This window comes from Papilio xuthus, unplaced genomic scaffold, assembly GCF_000836235.2.
Source record: "Papilio xuthus unplaced genomic scaffold, Pxut_1.1 DF829660.1, whole genome shotgun sequence".
Classification (NCBI taxonomy): domain Eukaryota; kingdom Metazoa; phylum Arthropoda; class Insecta; order Lepidoptera; family Papilionidae; genus Papilio; species Papilio xuthus.
The window spans coordinates 2,821,031-2,843,708 of NW_013528989.1; the positions used below are offsets into that span (position 1 = coordinate 2,821,031).

The window sequence follows — 22,678 nt, forward strand, 5'->3', positions numbered from 1 at the left end:
CAACTGGGTGTTTGGCAAAGGTATCTTAAACATGTGGGTCACTTTGTATTCATGTAGAAAATGAAAATGTGTCAAATTTGATGCATGTCATGTGCGCTGTACACTGGTGCTGGTGTCGGAGTGGTGGAGCATTGAGTTCTTTATAATGCATTTGCTATTGCAATTATGCATGCATTCTGTATGATGCATTGTATAAGGTGGTAAATTTGGCATCAGTTTAGTAGAAGTCACCGCTCGTAATTCTCGTTTGATGTTGTGGTAGTCGCCGCATTTTGTCTGGCTTTACCTGCTGAGCTTTATTCACTTATTTCCTCTCCCGAGAAGGACATGTCCGAGATGGACACATCCTCCTCCTCTCTCTCTCCGTCTCTCTTCCTCTTCCTCTCTTTGGTTTTTATATTGGTTTTATGGAAATTCAACCGCTCTTTGCTCATTGCATTGATGCAAAGAGCGGTTGAATTCAGATGAATTTTGGAATTTATATAATAAAAGAAAATATGATGTTCTAAATACAAAAATATAAAAATTATGATTAAAAAACGTGTAAAGAGGTTCCGTATCTGTCGGCAACAATGTCGGTTCCCACGAGATAGGCCGATCTAAAGGTCTGCCTCCGGTTAATGCCCATTCTGGGGGTAAGGCTATAGCCGCACCCCACTGGGGAGGTCGCCAGGTTTTTACGACTTTTCTGTCGGGTTTTTATAGAGTTTTCCTTTCTCGAGGGCCGGCCAGTTAAGACAAGCCCTTCGCTTCTGTGGTCCCAACGTACTCCATAACGGCGGTTTGATGAAGATCGTTGACGGAACCACAGGGTTACGGGTATGCTACAGAGGTTGGCCACAGAGAACGTACATTGAAAAATGTGCATAGAGAAGGTATCAAAAAATAAAATGATATTAACCCTTTAACGGTCATAAGGAGTGGACAGTTGAAAAATAAAATTGATAATGGTTAAGGGTTAATAATAGAAGTAAAAACATATGTACATATAAATATATATATATGTATGTATGTATGTATGTATGGTAGGAAATATATTCCCTCTACCGTTTAGATTCTATTCTCAATTGTATGCTCTTTTCACGCGCCCGACTACTACTCGACTACGAGTATTACTTTAATTATATACAATAATTTATTTTTGGTTGTATTTCAAATAAAAAAAAACTTAGCAAATCAAGTTTTTATATTTATTACAAAAATAGTAGTACAAAAAAGTATTTTTTGCTTATAAGAAAAATCTAATTTTATTTTTATGAAAATCTTCTTCTTCGGCCACAGCACTGACAGTTTTTTGACGGTTTTCATTAGCATTATTCAGTGGTATTGTCTGGCTTAAAGCACCACGCTCGAATGAGCTTCAGTCGTTCTACGGCATGTAAATCGTTGTTTCTGTTACTCTCATGTGGGACTTTCGCGTCCATTGGGTTCCAAGGAAATAAGCCACATGTTTTAAATCCATTTGCCAAAATTGATTTGTTCATGGTATTACCATTACCTCGTGTTAAAAACTTAAACTTGGCAAAATCTTTTTTTCTTAATTACGTGAGGCTCGTCATTTTTTATTTTATCAACCCTCCAATTTTGTACGTGCCTCTTCCATGCTTCTTTTAGTGGCTTAAATACTGCTACATCCATGGGTTGAATTAAACGGGTTGCATTAAGATAAAGTGCTATTAACACAATTACTTTTTCTTCACAAAACTGGCTAGTGTGAAGTGATAAATGAGATATTTGCCCATCAACAAAGAGAATAACTGTTAAAGCTATTTCATGAATGAAAATGAGAATGCTTCACATATCATCCAACCTGAATCAGTTTTTCCAATACCCCAGTCAGAAGGAAAGTTACCTGCAATTTCTTGAGGTATCCTTTTATAGCTGAGTAATACCGTGGTAGGAGCTAGGGATTCTTTATAGATAGCGGATTCTTACTTTATCGGTTTATGTGCGTTAGTTGCCAACTACAGGTACATGGTCAATTACTGGTGCGTTTACCTTAGTTACCTTTGCAATGTATGCATACCGCTTTATCTGAAGAGATGTTGCAATCTTTGTAGCTGTGATTTTCAGTACAAATTGAGCATTTCACTGATTTTTTTACAGTACTTCGCTAGGTGGCCACACCTCAGACAGCTGTAGCACTACTTCACTGGTGGATTTACCACGAACCGCCAACCACAAAGATCGCCACGGGGCCCGTCGACTGCAGAAAACTACGTCCTGCGTCATTCTTACGATTTCTCATTGTCCTTTTTATTAACATAGCAAAAATAGCTTGAATTGGAAAGATTAGTGGGAACATTAGTTATCGACTCCTGTTATTTCTGTCCCAACAGCTGGGATAAAGTCCTTCATATGGTATTCATTGAGACATGCACGAATCACAGTTGAAGCAGCTAGGACAGCTGGAGCTGCAGCTGGGGTGACCGATGCAGACGGTTTAACAATCGGACCACTAGGTGCTGGTGCAGAACTGTCCAATATGGATGCCGGTTTCACCCGGTCAAGACTCACTTGGGTGTTCTTATCACCCACGCATTCGACACGAAGACGTTATGTTAACCGTGGCGAAAGGCAGATGTTGGCCTCAGTCGTGCCATCTGGAGACGGAGTTGCGTGGCGAAGTTAGAAACATCTTCGACTGTAGAAGTATCTGGAAGAAGCAAAAAATTCCCCCGGCAAGCGCAGGGGTTCCCCATATACAAGCTGGACTGGTGAGCATTCTAAATCCTCTTTTAGTGCTGCGCGCATGCCAAGCAGAACCACGGGCAGGGTCTTAAGCCAGGCGTCTTCATGACACATTAAGGAAGCTTTAAGCTGCCTGTGTATGCGTTCGACGAGATCATTAGCGCGAGATCCAATCTCTAAAGAAGGTCTCAGCGCATTCCTCCGCCGTCATATTGACCATTGGCCATGCCTCTGGCCACCGAGTAAATCTGTCGACGGCTGTCAGACAGTACTGGTAATCCTTGCTGTAAGGGACAGGGCCAACGATGTCAATGTGAACATGTGATGTGGAAACGAGTGATTTGGCTGGCATAGTTGCCGAGAGGTGTGGATGTGTGGCAGGATAGTTTTGATTTTTGGCATGCGACGCAAGCACGGGACTAGGTGTTAGGGGACAGTCCTTCTGCTTGCCAGGCCACACGAAGCGATCTGCAACCATGCGTGCTGTTGTACGGAGGAATGGATTTGGGTTTTTAAAAAAGAAAACCCTTTTCATAAACTTTTAATTGTATAGATTTAGTAAAGAGAACAAGCTTTGTTTCACACACGACGATAAGGATTTAGTACAGGAGAAGCAACCTTCCTTTTTGAAGGCTGGAGTGAGACTGCTCGCCAGTTTTAGTTATGTTTACGATGAGCTTAACCTAATGTATAGTCATCAAGATTTATGTACAGGTAGCAAATAGTTAATAGAGGGAGTATATGATGAATGTGAAATTTACATACAGCGGATAAAGCTGACACAGTGGATACAGTGGGAACTTTACATTTAGCTACATTGGTGGTGTCATTTACCTTTTTGTTAAGCCGGGGTTTTGGACTCGGGGGACACCGTCGAGAGTCCTCTATTCGTTTAAAGGGTTATTATCATCAGAATCGTTAATTTCAAGGGAATCTACTAGATGAATTGGTTGACCGCGATTTTGGAAGCTAGTTGAAGGCAATGGGCGAATCTTATTATTGCCTTTGTACTGAACATTTCCAAATCTTTTATTATTATATTCACGTTTGCGACAGAATTCAATTGTGTGTCCCAGAAATTTGCAATATCGACACACTGGAGTATCATCAAATCGTGCAGGTGCTGGGTAATCACCATTGTGATTCCTATTTGATCCATTTTGAGGGTTTCGATTTTGTGGCTGAAACGTCGTGTCGTTAAGGCATTTGGGGTCACGGCGCCGAACTACAGTGGATAATCGTGGGCTAAGCCCTGTTACAAAGGTGTGCAACGCCAAGTCTTGCATGAAGCGACACGGCCTGCCAATTCCCCTTTATTACTCGTAGGTATAGATATATTTGTTTCGGATAATCATTTGGAAAGACAAGCTTCTATCCTTAAGGCGAACTGGTGGTCTGTCTTGTTATTTAGTTTCTTAAACCTTTTGGTCGGTTTTCTTGTTCCAGTTTTTTTTCTCTTTCTTTCTATTTTCTTTTGTTCTTTTTGTTCTAATTTTTCTTTTGCAGGTGTGCTGGTTAAAATAATGGAATGTTTTTTTTTGAGTACTCGTTTTGAACGAGCAGGTTTTAGAGTTGGTACTTGTACTACATCACTAAGTTGTACTAAGGGAGACGGACAGTTTGACTTGTTATACTTTGAAGTTATATTGTATTAAAAACATTTTCATTTTCAGCATCACAAACAAATTGTGTGCCGAACACGACGGTTCGGGTGCCGCGACACAACCCTCCTGAATGACGCGTTGCAAGGGTTGGCGTAGTATTGTAACGTGTGTAGGGAAATGGCACTTACCCCCTCAGTGTCCGTTCACCGCCTGCAGGTGCCTAGACACTCTGTCGGTGTCAGTCGAATGAAATAAGTCTCTGTCATACAGTCTAAAGGCGCCAGCAATGCTGCACTCCTGATGCACCCGATGCACCGCTTCCCGTAAGCGCGCTATAGACGCGTCTCGATCGGACCGAACTGTTTATTTTAAAAATCCCTTTTTTTTTTAAAAAAGATATTTTATTAGCTAAAAGGAATATAGTTATAATTAACACTGACACTTAAGTTCTTAAAGATTTGGCGTGTGTCCGGACTTGAAATTATATGGATCCGCGACGTGTGAGTGCTGGTGCAAGACTGACTCGTCGCCAGTCATGGGAAACAAATTCTCTGAGCGGATGTCAATAGGAGATAGAGTTACAGTGTTTGATCAGCGGGATTACTACTTGCGTCATTATATCCTTATACTGTTTACAGGTATAACAGAACCCGGAACCGTAAACTTAGCGACTCGGTACGCTAGATAAACCGATATTAGTTCCTACGACTTCCGATGCTGAAACTCAACTCTTCTCACTGGTGTCGACTCACTCTCTTCCCCGTACCCCCCGCAGGCCCCGCGGCCAGCCGTAGCGGTGGGGGATTCCGAAACTACGCGCTTGTGCGGGAGAATAAAAGTGAGCCGATTTTGGTATAAACCGACAACTTTAAATTTTCATTAATATGACGACAGTATAAAGCTACACTAACTGTACCGAACAAATTGAAATACATCCTTGGACTCACTTTGGCTTGAATTATTATTTGTTTGTATCGGTTGTTCATGAAAAGAGACTGGTGCTAAAATATCACCAAAACTCTCAAAAGTGTTTTGAATTTATTTTGATCCATTGGACAAATTTCAGCAGATTTAAAGCCATTAATAGCTTTGTCAGTATTTGTGGTTCTATTGAAAGCCGTTGTGTAAAGGCCTACTACGTCATAAGCCGTAATTTTGGTGCCTGGATGGTTAACCGTGAAGTATTCACATTCTCTGTAGTATGCTGTTTTTAATGGGCCATGGAAAGTTAAATCTAAAGGCTGCATTCTGTGGGATGTATGAGGTGGCAAAGTTAAAACATGAATAAAGTTCTTGCGACAAAATTCGTAAGTTCTCAAACTAATATGGCTTTCGTGGTTGTCCAATATTTGTAAAATAGGATCATCTGTTGATGGTTTTGCATATTCTTTGAAATGTTGAAGCCAATCTACGAAAATGGATTCAGTTATCCAACCTGTGTGAGAAACACAAGCCACGATATTACTATTGCTGTCTTTCATAAGCAGTGCATTCATTCGCTTTCTGTTGAATATGAAAAATGGGGGAATGTAAGTGCCTCCAGCATTGAAATAATTTACAACTGTGTTCATGGAAGCACGTTCTGCGCTGGTACATTTACCTACTTGATTTAAGCCTTTCGGTGCGAGAATCCTGGAGTTTCGTTGTACAGTGCTAATCCCCGTTTCATCAACATTGTAGATTGAATACGACTTAAACTGGTATTCTATCATCAGTGTTTTTAAATTGTGAAAAAATATTTTTGTTTCTTCTTGATTAAATGCTGTGATCCCAATAATTGAAGAAGCTTCTGGTCTTCGAAGGGATATATTGAGGTGTGTAGCCATAAAATTATAATACCAATCTATTTCTGCCATTTTAGTATATTTGTTAAAATCATTTGCTATGTTATTCGCAGCAGCAAAATCAAATGCAAATTTTCTGAGAGTACGTATTGTTATCCCAAAAAAGGCTTTGCAAGATTTTAAAATGTATTTCACCGGTTCGTTTTCCTGACATTCATTAAAAATTGACTTCTTGCCTCTTTTTGGCATGGCACTAACACAAACTTTTTTTGCTTGATCGAAGAGGGTTGCTCTGGGAATGCCATACTTTTCGGCTGCCAGTCAATAAGAAATCTTTTCTTTCTCGTACAGCTATTTTTAAAGTTTCAATGGTATAAGATGCTTCTTTTTTCTTAATATATTTACGATGCTTCTGTTGTTGACCCAAACGAGTTCGAAAAACAAAAACAACTAAATTTTTAGGTTAATTAAATTTATCAAAACAAACTGTTGTTTTATATATTCGTCATTAACATCGCAATCAATAGAAAATATTCCTTTTTTACAACACTCCAAATAATGAATATTAAAAATTATACAAATAAAAGTATAAAAATAACAAAAAATGTTAATTTTAAATTACCTTGAAACGTGTGCGCAGCCGCCTGTCGGGAATGTTTGGTGGGCACTAAAGATGGCGGAAAGTAACGCGTGATGGTGTCTCCGGGACGCAGGCAGCAGGGATAGAATAGATAAATGTAAGTCCGTATTTACCCCGCGTCCGGAATTCCCCCATCGTCCCATGCAATTTCGGCATGCCCCCTCAGCTGGCTTAATATGTATTTAAATAAAATATTTTGTTGTGACGTTGATGCTAGATTAATCGCATTTCTGCAATTTGACAAAAACGGATTTAATTGTTCGCGGTTACCGTCGAACTTATCAATGAATTTAATTAGTATATTTAAATCGACTTCACTATTAGACTCGTCCTTAGGCATTTTGTAGTGAGTGATTCGCAGAAAGGTGAGCGACTCGGCGAGGAATGGAATGCAGTCGGAGTGATAAGGAGTGACGTAACACTACTCTCTGATTGAATTAGAACAATCAACTATGAATATGAATGTTAACTTAGAGTCTATATATACATATTTATGTATTTTCCACTTGGGAGTTTCGTTTTCACTTCACTGGTAAATACGTGCAGAATGTTTCAACACTTACAGGAACACGGCGATTGTAATGCGTGACCTCATAGTGTAAGCTTCAAACTCGATTGGGACTCGATGTATTATCGATATTATGTCGATCCGGTGTTAACTGGTTATCAATAAAGCACTATTCTACACGCACTTATTATTTGCACAAACTTACTGCTTACTTTTATATCGGTTTTATACCAAACTGTCACTTATTTGCACAGAGGCGGATCAGGGACTTTTCTTAATAAGTTTTCGCTGCCACCATTTGTTGTACGTAGGAATAGATTTGGGTTTTTACAAAAGAAAACCCTTTTCACAAACTTTTAATTGTATAGATTTAGTAAAGTTTTTTTTCACACACGACCATAAGGAATTAGTACAGGAGAAGCAACCTTCCCTTTTGAAGGCTGGAGTGAGACTGCTCGCCAGTTTTAGTTATGATTACGATGAGCTTAACCTAATGTGCAGTCATCAAGATTTATGTACAGGTAGCAAATAGTTAATAGAGGGAGTGTATATAACAGTCCGCGCGCCAGGATGGTTGAGATTATGGATTTGGCAGTAATAAGAACGTCGGAAAGATTGATGTAGATATGGGCGGGGCTTACCTGTAGACACGTCGCAGTAAATTTCGAAATCTAAACCTGGGACTATGACTTTCTGCAACTTAAGATTAAAGTTGGTCAGCACGCTGCGGAGTTTCTCGTCAGCCGTCTGTTCCTCGGCAAGGCCAGCATAGGTACTAAGCAGATGAACAGCCTCTACTCGCGACAAGGCGTCAGCGACGACGTTCTCCTTTCCGTTGACGTGGACGATTTCTGTAGAAAACTATGAGATAAATGAAAGTTGGATGAGTTGAACCGGTGGCAATTTCTCTCGTTTCGAGATAATGCGTACGTGAGCGGCTTATGGTCTGTGAATATGACGACATGCTGGGCCTCCATAATATGATGGAAATGATGCACAGCGTCGTAAATAGCAAGCAGTTCCCTGTATTAAGCTGGCCAAATGCTTTGTCGAGCAGAAAGGTTTTTCTAAAGAATGCGAGGGGTTGCCATGAGTTGTCGACGAGCTGTTGTAAACATGCGCCAACGTTTGGACCTTTAATTTCTCTTCCATTCAAACCTGTATATATAGTTGTGTGTATATAGCTCAGTTATAAATAGCATATTTTTGTTTTATTTTTGTATACTTACTACACTTACTATTTGTTCAGATATTTTTTTTGTTTTGCGAGGATTTATTCACAATTTCCTGTAATACTAAATTGAAGGCTTTTTTATGTAGCGTATTTTTTTTCCTGACGACATTTTTTTTTAATTTCCTTTATGACCTGGTAACATAGACCTTTAGGTCATATCTTATTTGGAATATGTTCATTATTTTGGATTCCTACTTTTTTTTGAAAATGTTCTGATTGCGATAATTTCATATATTGACGATAGCAGATACAATACTTCATTAAATATATTCGCTGGTATAAATCTAGTAATGGCAGTTATTTTTTCAATTTGAGCAGCGAGTATGAAAGCTTTCATTTGATATTTGTTTAAAAATGATGAATTAGTAATAAAGTTATTTGTTGTATTATATTGTTTCAAATTGACTGCTATTTTGTTGGCATTCGAGCGTTGAATTAATAATAATAATAAATCTTTTTATTCAGACTCATGGTCCATACAAAGCAAAAAAATCAAATTTAAAATTCAGACACAAAAATAAAAACACAAAAACATAAAATAAAACAAAACTCTTCAGATCACATGCAGACGTGTCCACATGGCCAGCACTGGACAGTCCAATCCTACTCTATCGGCAATGAGTTGTAGGTAGCTGTTGGCGCTGTCCCGCACCCGCCGCATCAGGGATGCTGCTCTCTTCCTGATCAATGCGGCGAAGCCGTCAACACCAGCATCAGCAAACATCCCAGACGCGCTACAGAAGCGCGGCAGCCCCAACAGGGCCCTAAACCCATTGTTGTATTGAACCCGCAAGGCATTGTAATCCCTTTGCGAACGTTTGACCCATAGGCTGCACGTATAAAGGGACTGACAGTAAGCTTTAAAAAGTGTAATTTTCACGGGTTTGGTACATTGTGCGAACCTTCGAGCCAACATGTTCGCTCTGACTGACAATGCCCTGCGTTCTCTTTCTATATATAAGTCATCATTAAGTGTAACCGTGACCCAGTGCCCCAAGTACTTCACTTTCTCCACTCTCTTGAGAGGATGGTTGTTCAATATGACTGGTGGTATGTCATATGTCTTCGAGCCTGCTTTGAAGATCATCACTTCACTCTTAGTAGAATTGTACTTGAGACCCTGGGCCTCGGCGTAGCACTCGCAGATGGAGATCAATTTACGAAGACCGCTCAACGATGGGCTCAGCAGTACCATATCATCGGCGTAGCTTATATTATTTATCATGGTGCCATCTAAGGAACAGCCTATACCAGTACCGCTGAGCTCACGGATTAGTCCATCCATATAAAGGTTGAAAAGTCTGGGTGATGTCAGCCCCCCTTGCCTCACCCCCCAGCTCAGTTTATGCTCATCCGATACCGCCTCATCCCACTTAACATAATTGGTTTGATTAGACTTCTATTCTTCATTGGTAGGCAGAAGTGAGCCCGCGTTTTCAAAAATATTATTATCAATTTTTTGATTCATACACGTGCCGTGGCCCATTTCGAGGCCTCGCTCCTGCTCGGGCGCAGGTGCGGTTTCGGCGTTCGAAACCCCGGTCTCTTTAGAGGCCTCCACACGCCACTTAGCGCTCGCGTCCTTTGACGACGGTGTAAGCGATACAGGTAGTACTGTGTCCTGCGAGTGCGACAAGGATAGCTTTATAGTTTCAACAAACGACAAACACTCATTCAAATTATTATTAATCGTTATGTGCTCAGGTCGGCGATTTTATTTTCTAATACTGGTTTAATATTTTTTAAATGACTTTTGGGTTGCGTATTGACGAATATCTGGTTATTTTTATTACAAACACGGTCGGAAACAGAATTCAGCTCTTTCTTAACCTCATTGAACTGCTCTCTGGATATATAGAATTCTTTAATCATCTTCAAGTCAGAATTGCCGTCACACCTTTAATTTCGTTTGCAAATATATGGTTCAAATATGTTGGGCTCTTGTTTGCCAGTCTATCTCTATTAGTGGCTTCCACAAATACTTTGAATTCAGTATTTACCGAGTTCTCAGGATATAGTCTTTTGTAGTTAGGTTTTAGAAAAGGTAGATAAGAGTCATTACGCTCACCGCCACTACCAACTTCAATGTCCATCTTGGCATCACCACCACGATTCTTAACGCGAATACGTTTAGATGATGAGGTGGGAGGGTTATCCCCTCCCCCCTCGTTACCCTCCTTTTCAAAGGGTCACTACTTCAAAATAACTTAAATTATTCAACAATTTGAAATTAGAAACAATGAGGTGTGGAGTGCGGGGAGGAGCGAAATAGCGAACACGTTTGCTTTGGATAACGCTCTGATTTAATGTGTCTTAAAACTAACACTAGCTTACATACTTAAAGAAATATGACGTTCCTCCACCTCATCTCCGGGGAAAAGAAAAAAAATTATTAAGTAATGATGTGGTTTGGACGACTCGTAAATGGTGATCTGAGGTTTTATAGACGTCTACGCAATTTATGTCAATAGTATGAACTTAATTATTTGTTCACACTCCTACGAAACTGTGTTCGGTATTTGGACGACCCAATCCAACAACCAACCAAACGAAACGACCGAACACTACAAAACACAAGCGACCTCAAGAACACAAAGAAAACCACCGAAAAAGACACCGAAGAAATCGCGACATGCAAGGAGTATATGTATAGCAAGAAAAACACATCAATATCGTTATTTAATAAACATACAGCGCCATCTGTTGTGTAGTAGTGGAAACGGCGCCAACATTATTAATTATACATTTTTTTGTACTCCTTTTCATCTTCTGGTAAACGTAAACCGTCCGATTCCTTGCCACAGTAGATATAAGCATTATACTCGTAGACATAAAATGTCTCAGCATCACAAACTAACAACATTTTAAGTCTGTATTTTGCTGTTTTTTTGGTCATATAAATTATGAACTTTCATCGGCCTCTAAAGGGAACAAGCATTTCATCTATGCATAAGTAAGCACCGGGTATATAAATTTTTTTGCAATTAGACATAAAATTTTCAAATATATCCGAAATTGCTGCCAGTTTGTCAGTCTGTAGTCGTTGCTGTCTGGTTTCTACATCGTCAAAGCGAATGCAGTTCAAAAGTGTAAGAAATCTATAAGGTAAACTATCCAGTAGATGACACCTTAAGGGTTTATTAGTGTGTCTATAGACATAGTTTGGTATGAAATCATCTTACAGGGAGTTTCTACTTGGTAATAGTTGCGCAAATTATTACACTTTCAGAATATGACAAGAATTGTATAAATGAAAGTGATGCGTATTTTTTAATAAAATGAAGGTAAACATATCTGTATATATATCTAAACAAATGGTGAGTGTTCATTAACTATTTATTGAATAGTTACTGTTCACCACAAGATTGACTAACCTGGAGTTCCCACTGTTTTCGAATCTCAACCTCCAACTTGGAGCTAATCAAATAAATAACTAGTAGAATAAGTTAATCTTAAGTACCGATGTATGTAGGTCTGATAACATTGATATTGTCTTGTAATACAAAGCATATTTGTGTCCTCATGTTTTCCTTAGAGATAAGTTAGTTGAAATCTTCAGTTTGTTTGTAACCTTCTTACAGTATAGTTGTCTGATAAAATAAATAAAATATATTTTTTAAAAGCTCCTTTCCTGGCTGCACGACATAATTCTATCCAAAATAGAATTGAAATATAAATCTGCACCTATCAATATGGAGATTTCTGAAGGAATATTAAAGCTTACATCTGAAAGATTGAGATCTTTTGGAATATTTAAATGAGAAATGTCAACATAATGCTGAGGCAAAGTTGTTGTAACACTATCCACTACATGACAGGTCACATCAAACTTTAACTCATAAGCACATGAATGAATTGAAATTTTTACAGTTTTATTTAAATAAGACATATTATTGGCAATATCTATTATTTTAGTTGTCTTGTCTGTATTGACTTTCAGCCCTAGTTTGTCAATGAGAGACTGCTTGATAAAAGAACCTTGACCGCCACCGTCAAGAAGTGCTTTAACACATTCCACACGACCATATTTATCACTATTTAGCACTATATTTTTCGTGACTTCATTTGAGGATAACGAAACCTCCTTATTTTTGGTCATCTTCATGTAGAAGTGAGTTGTGATCCCTCTGACAGAACCTGCATTTAAAGTTATATTTGCACTTATCTGTGTGAGAATTTAAACAGACATAACAGCGGTTTGTATCCTTAATGTATTGAATACAACCTTGCACAGAGGCTAATTTAAATTTAGGACACATGAAAATAGCATGTTTTTGCTTTTCACAAAAGGCGCATAAACCCTTATCTTTACTGTTAGAAGCGACATGTGTGACCCTAACATTTGTGGTATGTTTGGATTTTTTTTTACTTACTTACTTTTAAAACTTTCATAGGAGGTATTCCCTGATGGAGAGCTGTCCTCTAAGGATACAGCGCGATGTTCTAAAAATTAAATGAATTCCCACATAGTTGGAATCTTATCAAGGTCCACCCTATCAAGATGGTAGGCCCTGCTTGTATATGGATCAAGTTTTTTTAGAAAGAATAAAAATTAGCATCATATCCCAACATCATAACCACATCAAAATATTTATTTTCGACAGCCGAAATATCTTCATTATCTGAAGAGTCTAAAGACATAATATCTAATTGGACCTGTTCGTAATCTTCAAATGTACTCACAAGTTTTTCTTTACGTGCCTGTAATAAGTCTATACCGGCGGAAGCTAAGTTTATAGGATCGCTAACGTAATTTTGGATCCTCGTTATTACGGCCTTGAGACTACCTCTTTTAGTACGCAATTTTTTCAGGTCCTCAATAGACATTTTACACTCTTTAATGTTCACTAAACACCACAAAATAATTCATTATTTATTGTTTAAACTCGAAGATATACGCCGCGCCACGAATGTAAACAAACCGAGCGAGATGTCATCCGTCACTTTGACAGCTCCTGTCATTACCGTCCACCGAGTTGACACTGTCGAATGATTCGTCGAACTAAGTAATAAAAAATAAACAGAGATTGTATACAATTTTCTTACAAGTAATTTAAATTTCAACACAGGTACTTTTCCCCGAAATGATGCCTCCTAAGCTCATTATTTTTCCTCGTTAAGGAATCTATAGGTTACACATCTATGGAGAATAGTAATAACAAAAGAGTTAAAATGCGGAATCTTTAGGTTCATGATAATTTTATGAATTTATTTGAGAAGTAAAACTTAAATATTGTATTCTATTTTTACAGTACATAATATTTAACATGACTTGTACATTTGCAATGTTTTGATAGGAAAAGTTTGGATTAGGGGACTATTTGGAGCATCGGCAGTGCAGTTGGCGCTTGACCGGATCATATTTTACATATCCAGGTGCGATCTCCGCTATATAGTAATGAGTTCTTCGAATTTCATGATAACATCCATCCGACATTCTTACTGTAATTACAAATTGCATACAACTGCATAGAAATTCAAAGATATGTGTGAAGTCAACCAACCCTCACTGGCTCTGCATTGTTGAATAAGACCTAGTCGCATTCTTGAGGGTAGGCTCCGAGCTCCTCAGTGGAGTATAGTGTGTCCGTATAGTGAGCTTGATGATGACGATTTGTTTTGCTTCAATGCATATTGTCTTGTTAGCAATTTTCTAAATGTTTTACCAACAGATAGGAGCTAATCTCTTTCCAGTGTTATTCTATTTCTCCCGACGAGAGTGGCACTACTACTCCAGTTCTATCAGAAAATATGATCTATCAAATAAACAAACTGGAACAAATAAGCATTTATCCCGTCTCTTATTTTATATACTCTTTGGCGGGCGGCCCGGCGTCACCATAGATTATGGAACCCACTTCACTATGGTTTATACGCCTACCCGCCGATATGACAAAAATGGCGAGTGGGTTTGAATGTAAAATCACCCACAAATTAAAATATAAAAATACTTCACCAATTTATAGAATTGGTTTTCTTTCCAACGATATTGGACCGTAGATTACAGGCGTTGTTGTATCGGGAGATATATGGAAATAAAACTACATCTTAGGAATGCATAATGACAACTAGCTTTATCCATCGACATTCTGACAAGAAGTTGGCCGTGTGGTCACCGAGACAGAGGGGGCACGCGGGCTTGCCGAAGGCGGCCAGAAGTGCTTTGTCCTTTGGCCTAGGACAGTCGATGGTTCCGTAATCACCTAGGCACTTGACGCACCTAGGACGGCGGTAGCAATTGCGGGCTGAATGCCCATACAATTGGCACTTATGGCATTGGCCAGGAATGACGCTTTTACGGGGCGGCTCTACGATTAGGCCTCTAAGGCCGCATATCGACTTTGTCAAAGATCAATTTACCCTCGGGGGTGAGTTCCAATTGAACTTTGACCATATCTAGGGGGGACTTGGTGCGCCTGGTTTTCAACCGATGGACTGCAAACACGGGGATATTCTGTTCTTTGAGGGACTGTAACACCTCTTCTACGGGGATTGCCTTCGGGATCTTCTTGACGATCGCCTGAAGGATGCGCTCGTCTGCGCGCGTATAAGTGTGAAAGTATGTGTCTTTTTCGCGAAGGAATTTTGTCACATTGCGAAAAGCATCTGTCGAATCTAGCTGGAGTTTAATACCCTGTTGGGTAGGCGTTACTACGCACTCTATTTTATTGGAAAGTGCCGATTTGATCATCGGCCACTTGTCCTTGGCTTGGATGTATGTAAATTGGGGGAGGTTTTTTGCTATGTAGCGCACGGACTACGGGGAGGGCAGGACGAGCAAATGGAGACTGGGGTGAGGAGGTGAAGGGATCAGTTTTGGGAGGCTCGACAGGAGTAGCGATCGGAGCTGACTGGGAAGATTCGAGTGGGGAATGAGGGCGCAGCGTCTTCTGAGGCACGGGGGATGAGGATGATGATGACGGTGCTGACGAAGAAGCGGGGGAAGAGCGCTTCTTGCGCTTTTTATTATTACAGACTTCCGTAAATAAGCCGCCTGCATCTTCAGGATTTTCAGGGGACATAGGGGAGTCTAGTTCCATATCCTCCACGTCGCTAGACGGCAGTGACACATCGCCGGTGCTTGATCCGGATTTAGAATGCTCTGCGGGGGCTCCGGATTCTACGTCTAATAATGAGGCATTAAGTGCCTTGAAAGCGTCCGGGAATTTATATTTAAGAAAGTCAAGGACAGCTTTTAAGCTTGAGTCTGCCATTTGGACTTATGGTGGACCGTACCTAGTCACTTTGTAGTGTCCCGGTGGGATGCCGGGGTGTATATCCCTAGCTCCCCTCCCTGCTGGGTTAAGCAGGGAGGATGTGTGCCTACTACGTGTAGCCCTAGTGCGTCCGAGTGCCGATCTTATTGTGCACTCGGGTATGTACTTAAGTCTAACTAAAGCTACCCGTGGGCTCTAAAAGGCCAAGCGAGGACCAACGTTGACTAGGGCACTACCCAAGGCCAGTGGTGGAGGTCCCTCCTGAAGGGGAAACGCAGGCGAACGGGGCTGCCTGACTAGCTTCGTTATCACCGTTAGGTATCCGCTAGCCTTTTAAAATTGCGCTGTTAAGAAGTTGCTCCGCGCAGTGAAAACTGCACTTCACAATTTCTTTCACAATAAATTTGTCGACTTGTGTTAGGAAGAGTTACTTTTTTGATTAACAGATGTTTTTGCTTCTCTAATTCCTGTATAACGCTATCTTTATCTTGCGCGTCGGCCAGTTGTTCGTAGTCGAGAGTGGTGGGGCAAGCGATCGCGTCGACTCGTGATAACGCGTCCGCGACGACGTTATCAACTCCATTGATGTGACGAATGTCCGTCGTAAACTCGCTAATGAATAGGATTTGACGCGTCCTTCTCGGTGTCTCGTTGCTTCCGTTGAGCTTGGTAAATGCGTAAGTTAGAGGTTTATGATCAGTATATATAATCAAGATGTCGGCCTTCAAATATCTTGCGGAAATGTTTCACAGCCATGTAAATCGCTAGTAATTCGCGATCATACGCGCTGTATTTTAGTTGTGCGTCCGAAAATTTCTTCGAAAAATATCCCAAAGGCTGCCAGGCGTTGTTTACGCATTGCTGTAGTACTGCGCCAGCACAAAAGTTCGAAGCGTCGCACATGAGTGCAAGCGGGACGGAATGATATGGATGCGCTAATGTTGTGGCATCTTGTATGCTCTTCTTGCATTTTTGAAACGCTTGTATAGCTTCTACCGTCCATATTATTTTTGTTTTGTCCCTTTTTTACTGTTGTGTAAGTATGTGTATGGACGCGGCGTTCGGTATGTTATCTCGGTAATAGTTAATCGTACCGAGAAAACTTCGAAGTTCTTCGATAGTTGTAGGATTCGGATAGTCGACTATTGCTTTGATCTTGTCCTCAGGTGGTTTGTTTCCGTTTGCCGATACAGTATAGCCAAGAAATTTAACTTAGGACTTGCCGAATATGCACTTCGATGGGTTTATAGTTAGCTACAACAATATTCGACACCCAGTCGGTAGGTTCGTCCACCCTTTCTATTATATTTGCAGCTACGAGACGATTCAGTTCCTCCTGCAATTTTGGTCTTAATTTAATTGGAATTTTTCTAGAACAACTAACAACGGGAGGTACTGATTTGTCAACAGTTATTTTATGTAATCCTGGCAGACGGCCTATGCTGATGCAAAACTGACTCACTTGTAGACTTAGATGAGACGCATGCCTGTCCACGAAAATAATGACCGGTAAAGGAATACTTTCTTTCTTCAGAAATGGATGAAAAATGTCGTCAATAAATTCGAAGAACGCCTCGCAAGTCATCCAACCAGAATCTGTTTTTTCCAGACCCCATTCTGGAGGAAAATTCTGCGCAATTTCTTGTGGGATTCTTTTATATTTAAATAAAATTGTTGGAGGAGGTATGGCACCAGATGCGCTACCTGTGATAAGGACGGTTAGGCATTCTTTTTCATCTGGATTAAAGATCCTTCTAGGATCTTGTAAAACGTCTTTTTGTTGAGTCTGATCCAAAAATGTCTCTACTTCTTTAAACCAATTAAAAATTAGCTCCTTGGATATAACAGCTCTCGATCTTGTAAGGTATTGAGACATACAAACACTTATTCCAGGATTCCTCTTCATGAATCCTTTTGTAGGGAATGTAGTTGGCCTAACGAATTACGAAGTGAAAAGAAAACTCCCGTTAGAATTTAACACAGGTAGTTATATTCTCGCTACACACAATATAATACAATCGCTATAATATCACAATACGAAGGTGCGGGCGGAGTAAGTGTTGAGATCGCGAAGTGACACGTAAGAAAATCGGCAGCGCGAGCGGCGTGCGTCCGGCGTGTAGATGTTTGGGCGTCTGTCGCGGCGTCCCGCAGCGCTCTCGGGCTCCGCCCGAGCCATGGCGACTGCGGCGCGAGTGGGAGTGCGCGGCGCGGGCGCACAGGGCCAGCGCCAGGAAAGCAGGGCCGAACTGCAGCTGAGGTGCATAGTGGTAGACACCACACTTTCATCCACGATTTTCCTGGGCAATTGTCTTTAAACGGGTTCGGCCTTTTTAATTCTGTTAATAGACGCTGCACACTAAAGTCGGGAAAGTCGCCACATTTTTATTTAAAAACACAATGTAATTACCACATGGTTCTTGGAAATCTTCTCAGAAGAAAACATCAGCTTTCTAACTCAAAATTATAATACACTTCATACCACAATTCATACTGAAACTACAATATTCTTACCAAATAAGGTTAGATTTAAAATATAATAATATCATAAAAAATTTCGTTTGTTATATGAAAGAATGAAAGTTTAATGGCGGACGGCAGAGGACATCGTTGTCGGGTGGGGTTTCATGATGAATACAAATAAATTGTAAATTTTAAATTACATACTTAAATAAACTAGTTTAAATTGTTGTTTATTTATAATCCAAACTTTAAATGTAAAGAAATCTTAAATTTTTAAATTACAATTTATTCATATGCACTATGGTTTTTTTTTAAAAAACAGCCCAAAAATTATAGAGAAACTTATGAGTGAGATAGATACACAATTTTCAAGATGGAGGATCTCCGTTTGCGTTCAATTTGTAGCACAGATTATATAAGTTTCGCTTGCCTGTTTGCCACGGCCAAATTGACAGGCGAACGCGACTGGCCTACAGAGTGTAGTCTATGATTTTTCCGCAAACTGGCATAAACAATTCTTGACTTTGACAATTGACCTTTGACATTTAATAACGTCGAATGGTGAAACGAAACTTCGAGTTCTGCTTTCGTTCGGCCAAAAATACTTGTTTAGCTGTCATACTGCATGTGAATTCAGTTTCGTTGCGTTTGTAAAATTAACTACCCTTTTTATTACCATATTGCCACGTGAAGGTATTTCGTGCTGTAAAATTGTCGTGAAATACTAGCGATTTGAAATCTGAAACATTTATGTGCATAAGGAATGGTTGTTTTGTCTTAAAATGAGGTACAGTGAAAGATTTTATGAACCCGCACGTGGAAATAAGTAACATAATAGAATTGAAATATGTTTGACTAAAATAATCGCATGTTAAAATCAATATATATAATCTCCAAGTGTGTCTAATATTTTTTCAATTACCAGTACCACAAACTTGTACAGTGCAATGAAATAGTTGCCATCGAAACGCATATGTTATTACGTTATATTGAAAATGTTCATCTCTAATCTATGTTATCTATAGAGGACATTTTGTATTGCAGGGAGAATTCTCACCAAAATTAAGTGATGGGAGATAAGCAGTAACTCACAAAGTCCACAATGCCAACTGCCACAGAGTTACACTCTACTGATATAGAGAAGTGTTCTCAAGAGACTGCCCTTACCAAAGGCAGTGAAGAGGGTAAACAGGCCATCACAACGGAGAGGCAGACTAAGCTGAGCCAGAGTATATCTGATTGTGAGGACACCCTGTCTAGTATGAAAGACATTAATCTCAATGATACACCAGGTTTGTTAGTTTTGCCTTTACATAAATTACTTACAAAGGCCAGCAACGCATCTACGGTTCCTCTAGTATTGCTGATGTCCATGGGCACCGTTGAACACCTTGGTGTTTCCGCTGCTTGTTTGCCCCCTTCTGTTATAAAAAAATTGATTATAATGTGTGTGAGTATGTCTCACTTTGAATGATTTATAATTTTTAAGCTTAAGTTTTTAAAACATAATTTTATTTGCCTAAATTGTAAAAGAATGTTTATTGGATGGATTTTTAAATATCTTGTAAATACATTGAATTTGAACTTGAAGCTTTAAGATATGTAAAATATATGATTTTAATAGATTACCAACAATATCATCAACCCATTCATTTGTCTCTGAGTGGGAATGAATCTGAGGACTGCTTGGATCAGAACCAAGACATGTCATCAGCAGATGAGGACTCCAAGGTGCCTCGGCCTGAGGATATCAATATGAAGTCGGCTCCAATGATACCAAAGCTGAAATACAAATATGACAATGGTAAGTCAGTTAAAAAATCTGTGCAAGCACTGGTTATGAATTTAAAAAAAATCCTCTAGTGTTGCAGATGTCTATGGATGTTGATATTCTCTTTGGTATTCCCACCGCTTTTTAACCCTCTTAAAAAACAGATATGTTTTCAAGGAGAGCTGCAACTATTTAATTTTAAAGTTTCCTCTATATTTTTTTTTGTTAATGCAATATGTGATAAAGTTGTTAACTACAGACAACATGTTTGTCTATTTGTGAGGGATCTGTATTGGAACATAGTTTCCACTAAGATTGTGTTGTAACAGTCTCTTGTCTTTTAGATCAATGGTCACCTCTAAACCAGTCGGGCAGAAAGTGCTACGACATCAGGCTGCTGATGCAAATTAAAGATGATCCTCTCTCAAAGACAAAACCCATCGGAGTGCATCTGGAACTGAGTAGCATTGTCAAGGTGAGATAAATAATAAATTATACACTATAGTGAGAAACACATCAGTGAGTTTGCTTGGACCCCTTGAAGTCCACGGGAGACCCTGTACATGTATACATGTGTACATCTTTGTGGGTACATCTTACTAAAATTATAAATGCAAATGTTTAGATGGATGAAAGGATGTTTGTTTGAAGGTATCTTAGGATCTTGATGTAATTTACTTTTATAACTGTGGTGACATTATGTTTATATGGGGATGATGTTATGCATTATGAACTAAGTTAATTAAGAAGATAAGGCCTTTTATCATATAAGTTTTTTTAATATTATTTCCAGCAATATCAAGAACCTCAGCCGTTCAATCCAGTGCTGAGACCTATCAATGACTCTCTGTTCCCCAACTTTGCAAAGAACATCAGCATTGCCCCGAGGAACACAACACCGAGGGATCCCAAGAAAGATAACAGAAACATAAATACAAGCAGTAAGTATAATTATTTATGTACTTTTTGTTTTAGTAAAGAAATATTGTTAAGCAGAATTGTGTTTTGATAAATACCTCATTAGTATTGTGTTGTAGTGTTTTGTTGAATAGAAGTAATTATATTATTTGATTGTATGCAGGCAGGGAGGTGAGTGTGAAGATGACGTCATCCCCCGGCCGACCCGCTGCCCCCGCCCCAGCCCCCGCCCCCGCCCCCGCCCGGGAGCCTGTGATCCGCGTGTCTCTGGCGCGGGAGGAGGTGCAGCTGAGCCAGACCAAGAACGCCTGGAAGCCCTCGCGTCTGAAGAACGCCGCCCTCAGCGAGGAGGAGCGCAAGACCCAGGTACCTCCCCCTCCCTCAGTCACACCTTTGTCTTATGTCATTCGAGGCGGAGGAGATGGAGAGATAGAATGTGTGCATGTGCAGGAGCTGTACGCGACTTTCCGCGGCATCCTGAACAAGCTGACGCCGCAGAAGTTCGACACTTTGGTGGGCAAAGTGCGCGCGCTGCAGATAGACACGCGCGCAACACTCGCCGGCGTCATCGACCTCGTGTTCGACAAGGCGGTGGACGAGCCCGACTTCGCCGAGACATACGCCAACCTCTGCCACTGCCTCGCCGCCCTCAAGGTACACCCACCTCCCCCCCTCCCCCTCTCTCACACACTAATACATGTCACGTGCAGGTGCCGTCAGACTCGGGCTCCCCGGACCAGTACGTCAACTTCCGTCTGCTCATCATCAGCAAGTGCCAGAAGCAGTTCGTCACCGACAAGGTGGACGACAACGTGCTGCGGATTGAGGGAGAACTCAACGACTGCACCGACACTGTCAGTTACTATCTATATACAAATATAATTATATTTAGAAAGGTTTTTCTATAATTATACATTTATTGTTGCAGATGAAAAAGAAGGAACTGCAATTGCTTTTAGATGAAGAGAATAGAAAAGTGCGGATGAGGTCCGTTGGGAATGTCAGATTTATTGGTAAGTCAATATACAAGTAGGAAAGAGAAGAAATATGTCATCATACAAGTGTGTCAACAGTGGAAACTCACATTTGTTTTGCAATTTGCAGGTGAGCTGTACAAGCTGAAGATGCTGACTGCAAAGATAATGGTGTTCTGCATGAATTACCTGCTCGACAAGCAGGAGGAGGAGAAGCTCGAGTGTCTCTGCAAGCTGCTCACAACCATCGGGGAGCAGGTCATCACCTCTCATAACATGTCACTACATGTCATCTGAATATGTCACTTAATATATTGTATTGCAGGTGGAGAGCGAGGTGAAGGAGCCTCTGGACGCGGTGTTCAAACGTATGCAGAACATAGTGGACCGGCGCGGCGGTGGTGGAGCTGGTGGAGGAGCTGGTGGTGGTGGAGGCGGGGGCGCGCTGAGCAGCCGTGTGCGCTTCATGCTGCAGGATGTGATCGCGCTGCGCCGCCGCCGCTGGGCACCGCGCGCCGCCGTGCACCACGCACAGCCCACCACCATGGACCGCATACAGCGCGAGGCCGACCTGCATCACAGGAACATCGAGGTGACACCTCCCCCCACACACACACACCTCACTGACAACTTCCTCCCCCACACATGTTGCAATGCAACTAATGCTTATTTTATGTAAATGTATTTCCAGCTGATGAACTCCATGCCGCTGTCGGGGGGCTACGGGCGACGCGAGGAGGAGGGCGGGGCGCGGCGAGGTGCGCGGGGGGAGGGACGCGGGGAGCGGCGCGGTGCGGGGGCAGCGGGGGGCGACGGGGAGTGGAAGTCGCCCCGCCCCTACACAGTCGACGTGTCCAAGATCAAGGCCGGCTCG

The 22,678-nt window shown here is 40.8% G+C and overlaps 3 protein-coding genes across 3 annotated transcripts; 1 reads left to right on the forward strand and 2 right to left on the reverse strand.

Annotated features, from left to right (window-relative positions):
* Window positions 1–1,202: 1,202 nt before the first annotated feature.
* LOC106115849 (uncharacterized) lies at window positions 1,203–8,946 on the reverse strand. Its single transcript, XM_013309443.1, has 2 exons — window positions 6,702–8,946; window positions 1,203–6,491 (listed from the first exon to the last, which is right to left on the reverse strand). The coding sequence occupies exon 2, from the start codon at window positions 6,326–6,328 to the stop codon at window positions 5,297–5,299; it is 1,032 nt and encodes a 343-aa protein (XP_013164897.1). The 5' UTR covers window positions 6,329–6,491; window positions 6,702–8,946; the 3' UTR covers window positions 1,203–5,296.
* Window positions 8,947–9,002: 56 nt separating this feature from the next.
* LOC106115858 (uncharacterized) lies at window positions 9,003–12,802 on the reverse strand. Its single transcript, XM_013309459.1, has one exon. It carries the CDS (start codon window positions 9,744–9,746, stop codon window positions 9,015–9,017), a length of 732 nt encoding a protein of 243 aa, XP_013164913.1. The 5' UTR covers window positions 9,747–12,802; the 3' UTR covers window positions 9,003–9,014.
* Window positions 12,803–19,243: 6,441 nt separating this feature from the next.
* LOC106114797 (eukaryotic translation initiation factor 4 gamma 1-like) lies at window positions 19,244–22,483 on the forward strand. The gene is made up of 10 exons (XM_013308118.1): window positions 19,244–19,433; window positions 19,766–19,945; window positions 20,257–20,387; window positions 20,706–20,853; window positions 20,994–21,196; window positions 21,281–21,484; window positions 21,541–21,684; window positions 21,759–21,843; window positions 21,935–22,062; window positions 22,130–22,483. Exons 1-10 carry the CDS (start codon window positions 19,244–19,246, stop codon window positions 22,481–22,483), a joined length of 1,767 nt encoding a protein of 588 aa, XP_013163572.1.
* The last annotated feature ends 195 nt before the right edge of the window (window positions 22,484–22,678 follow it).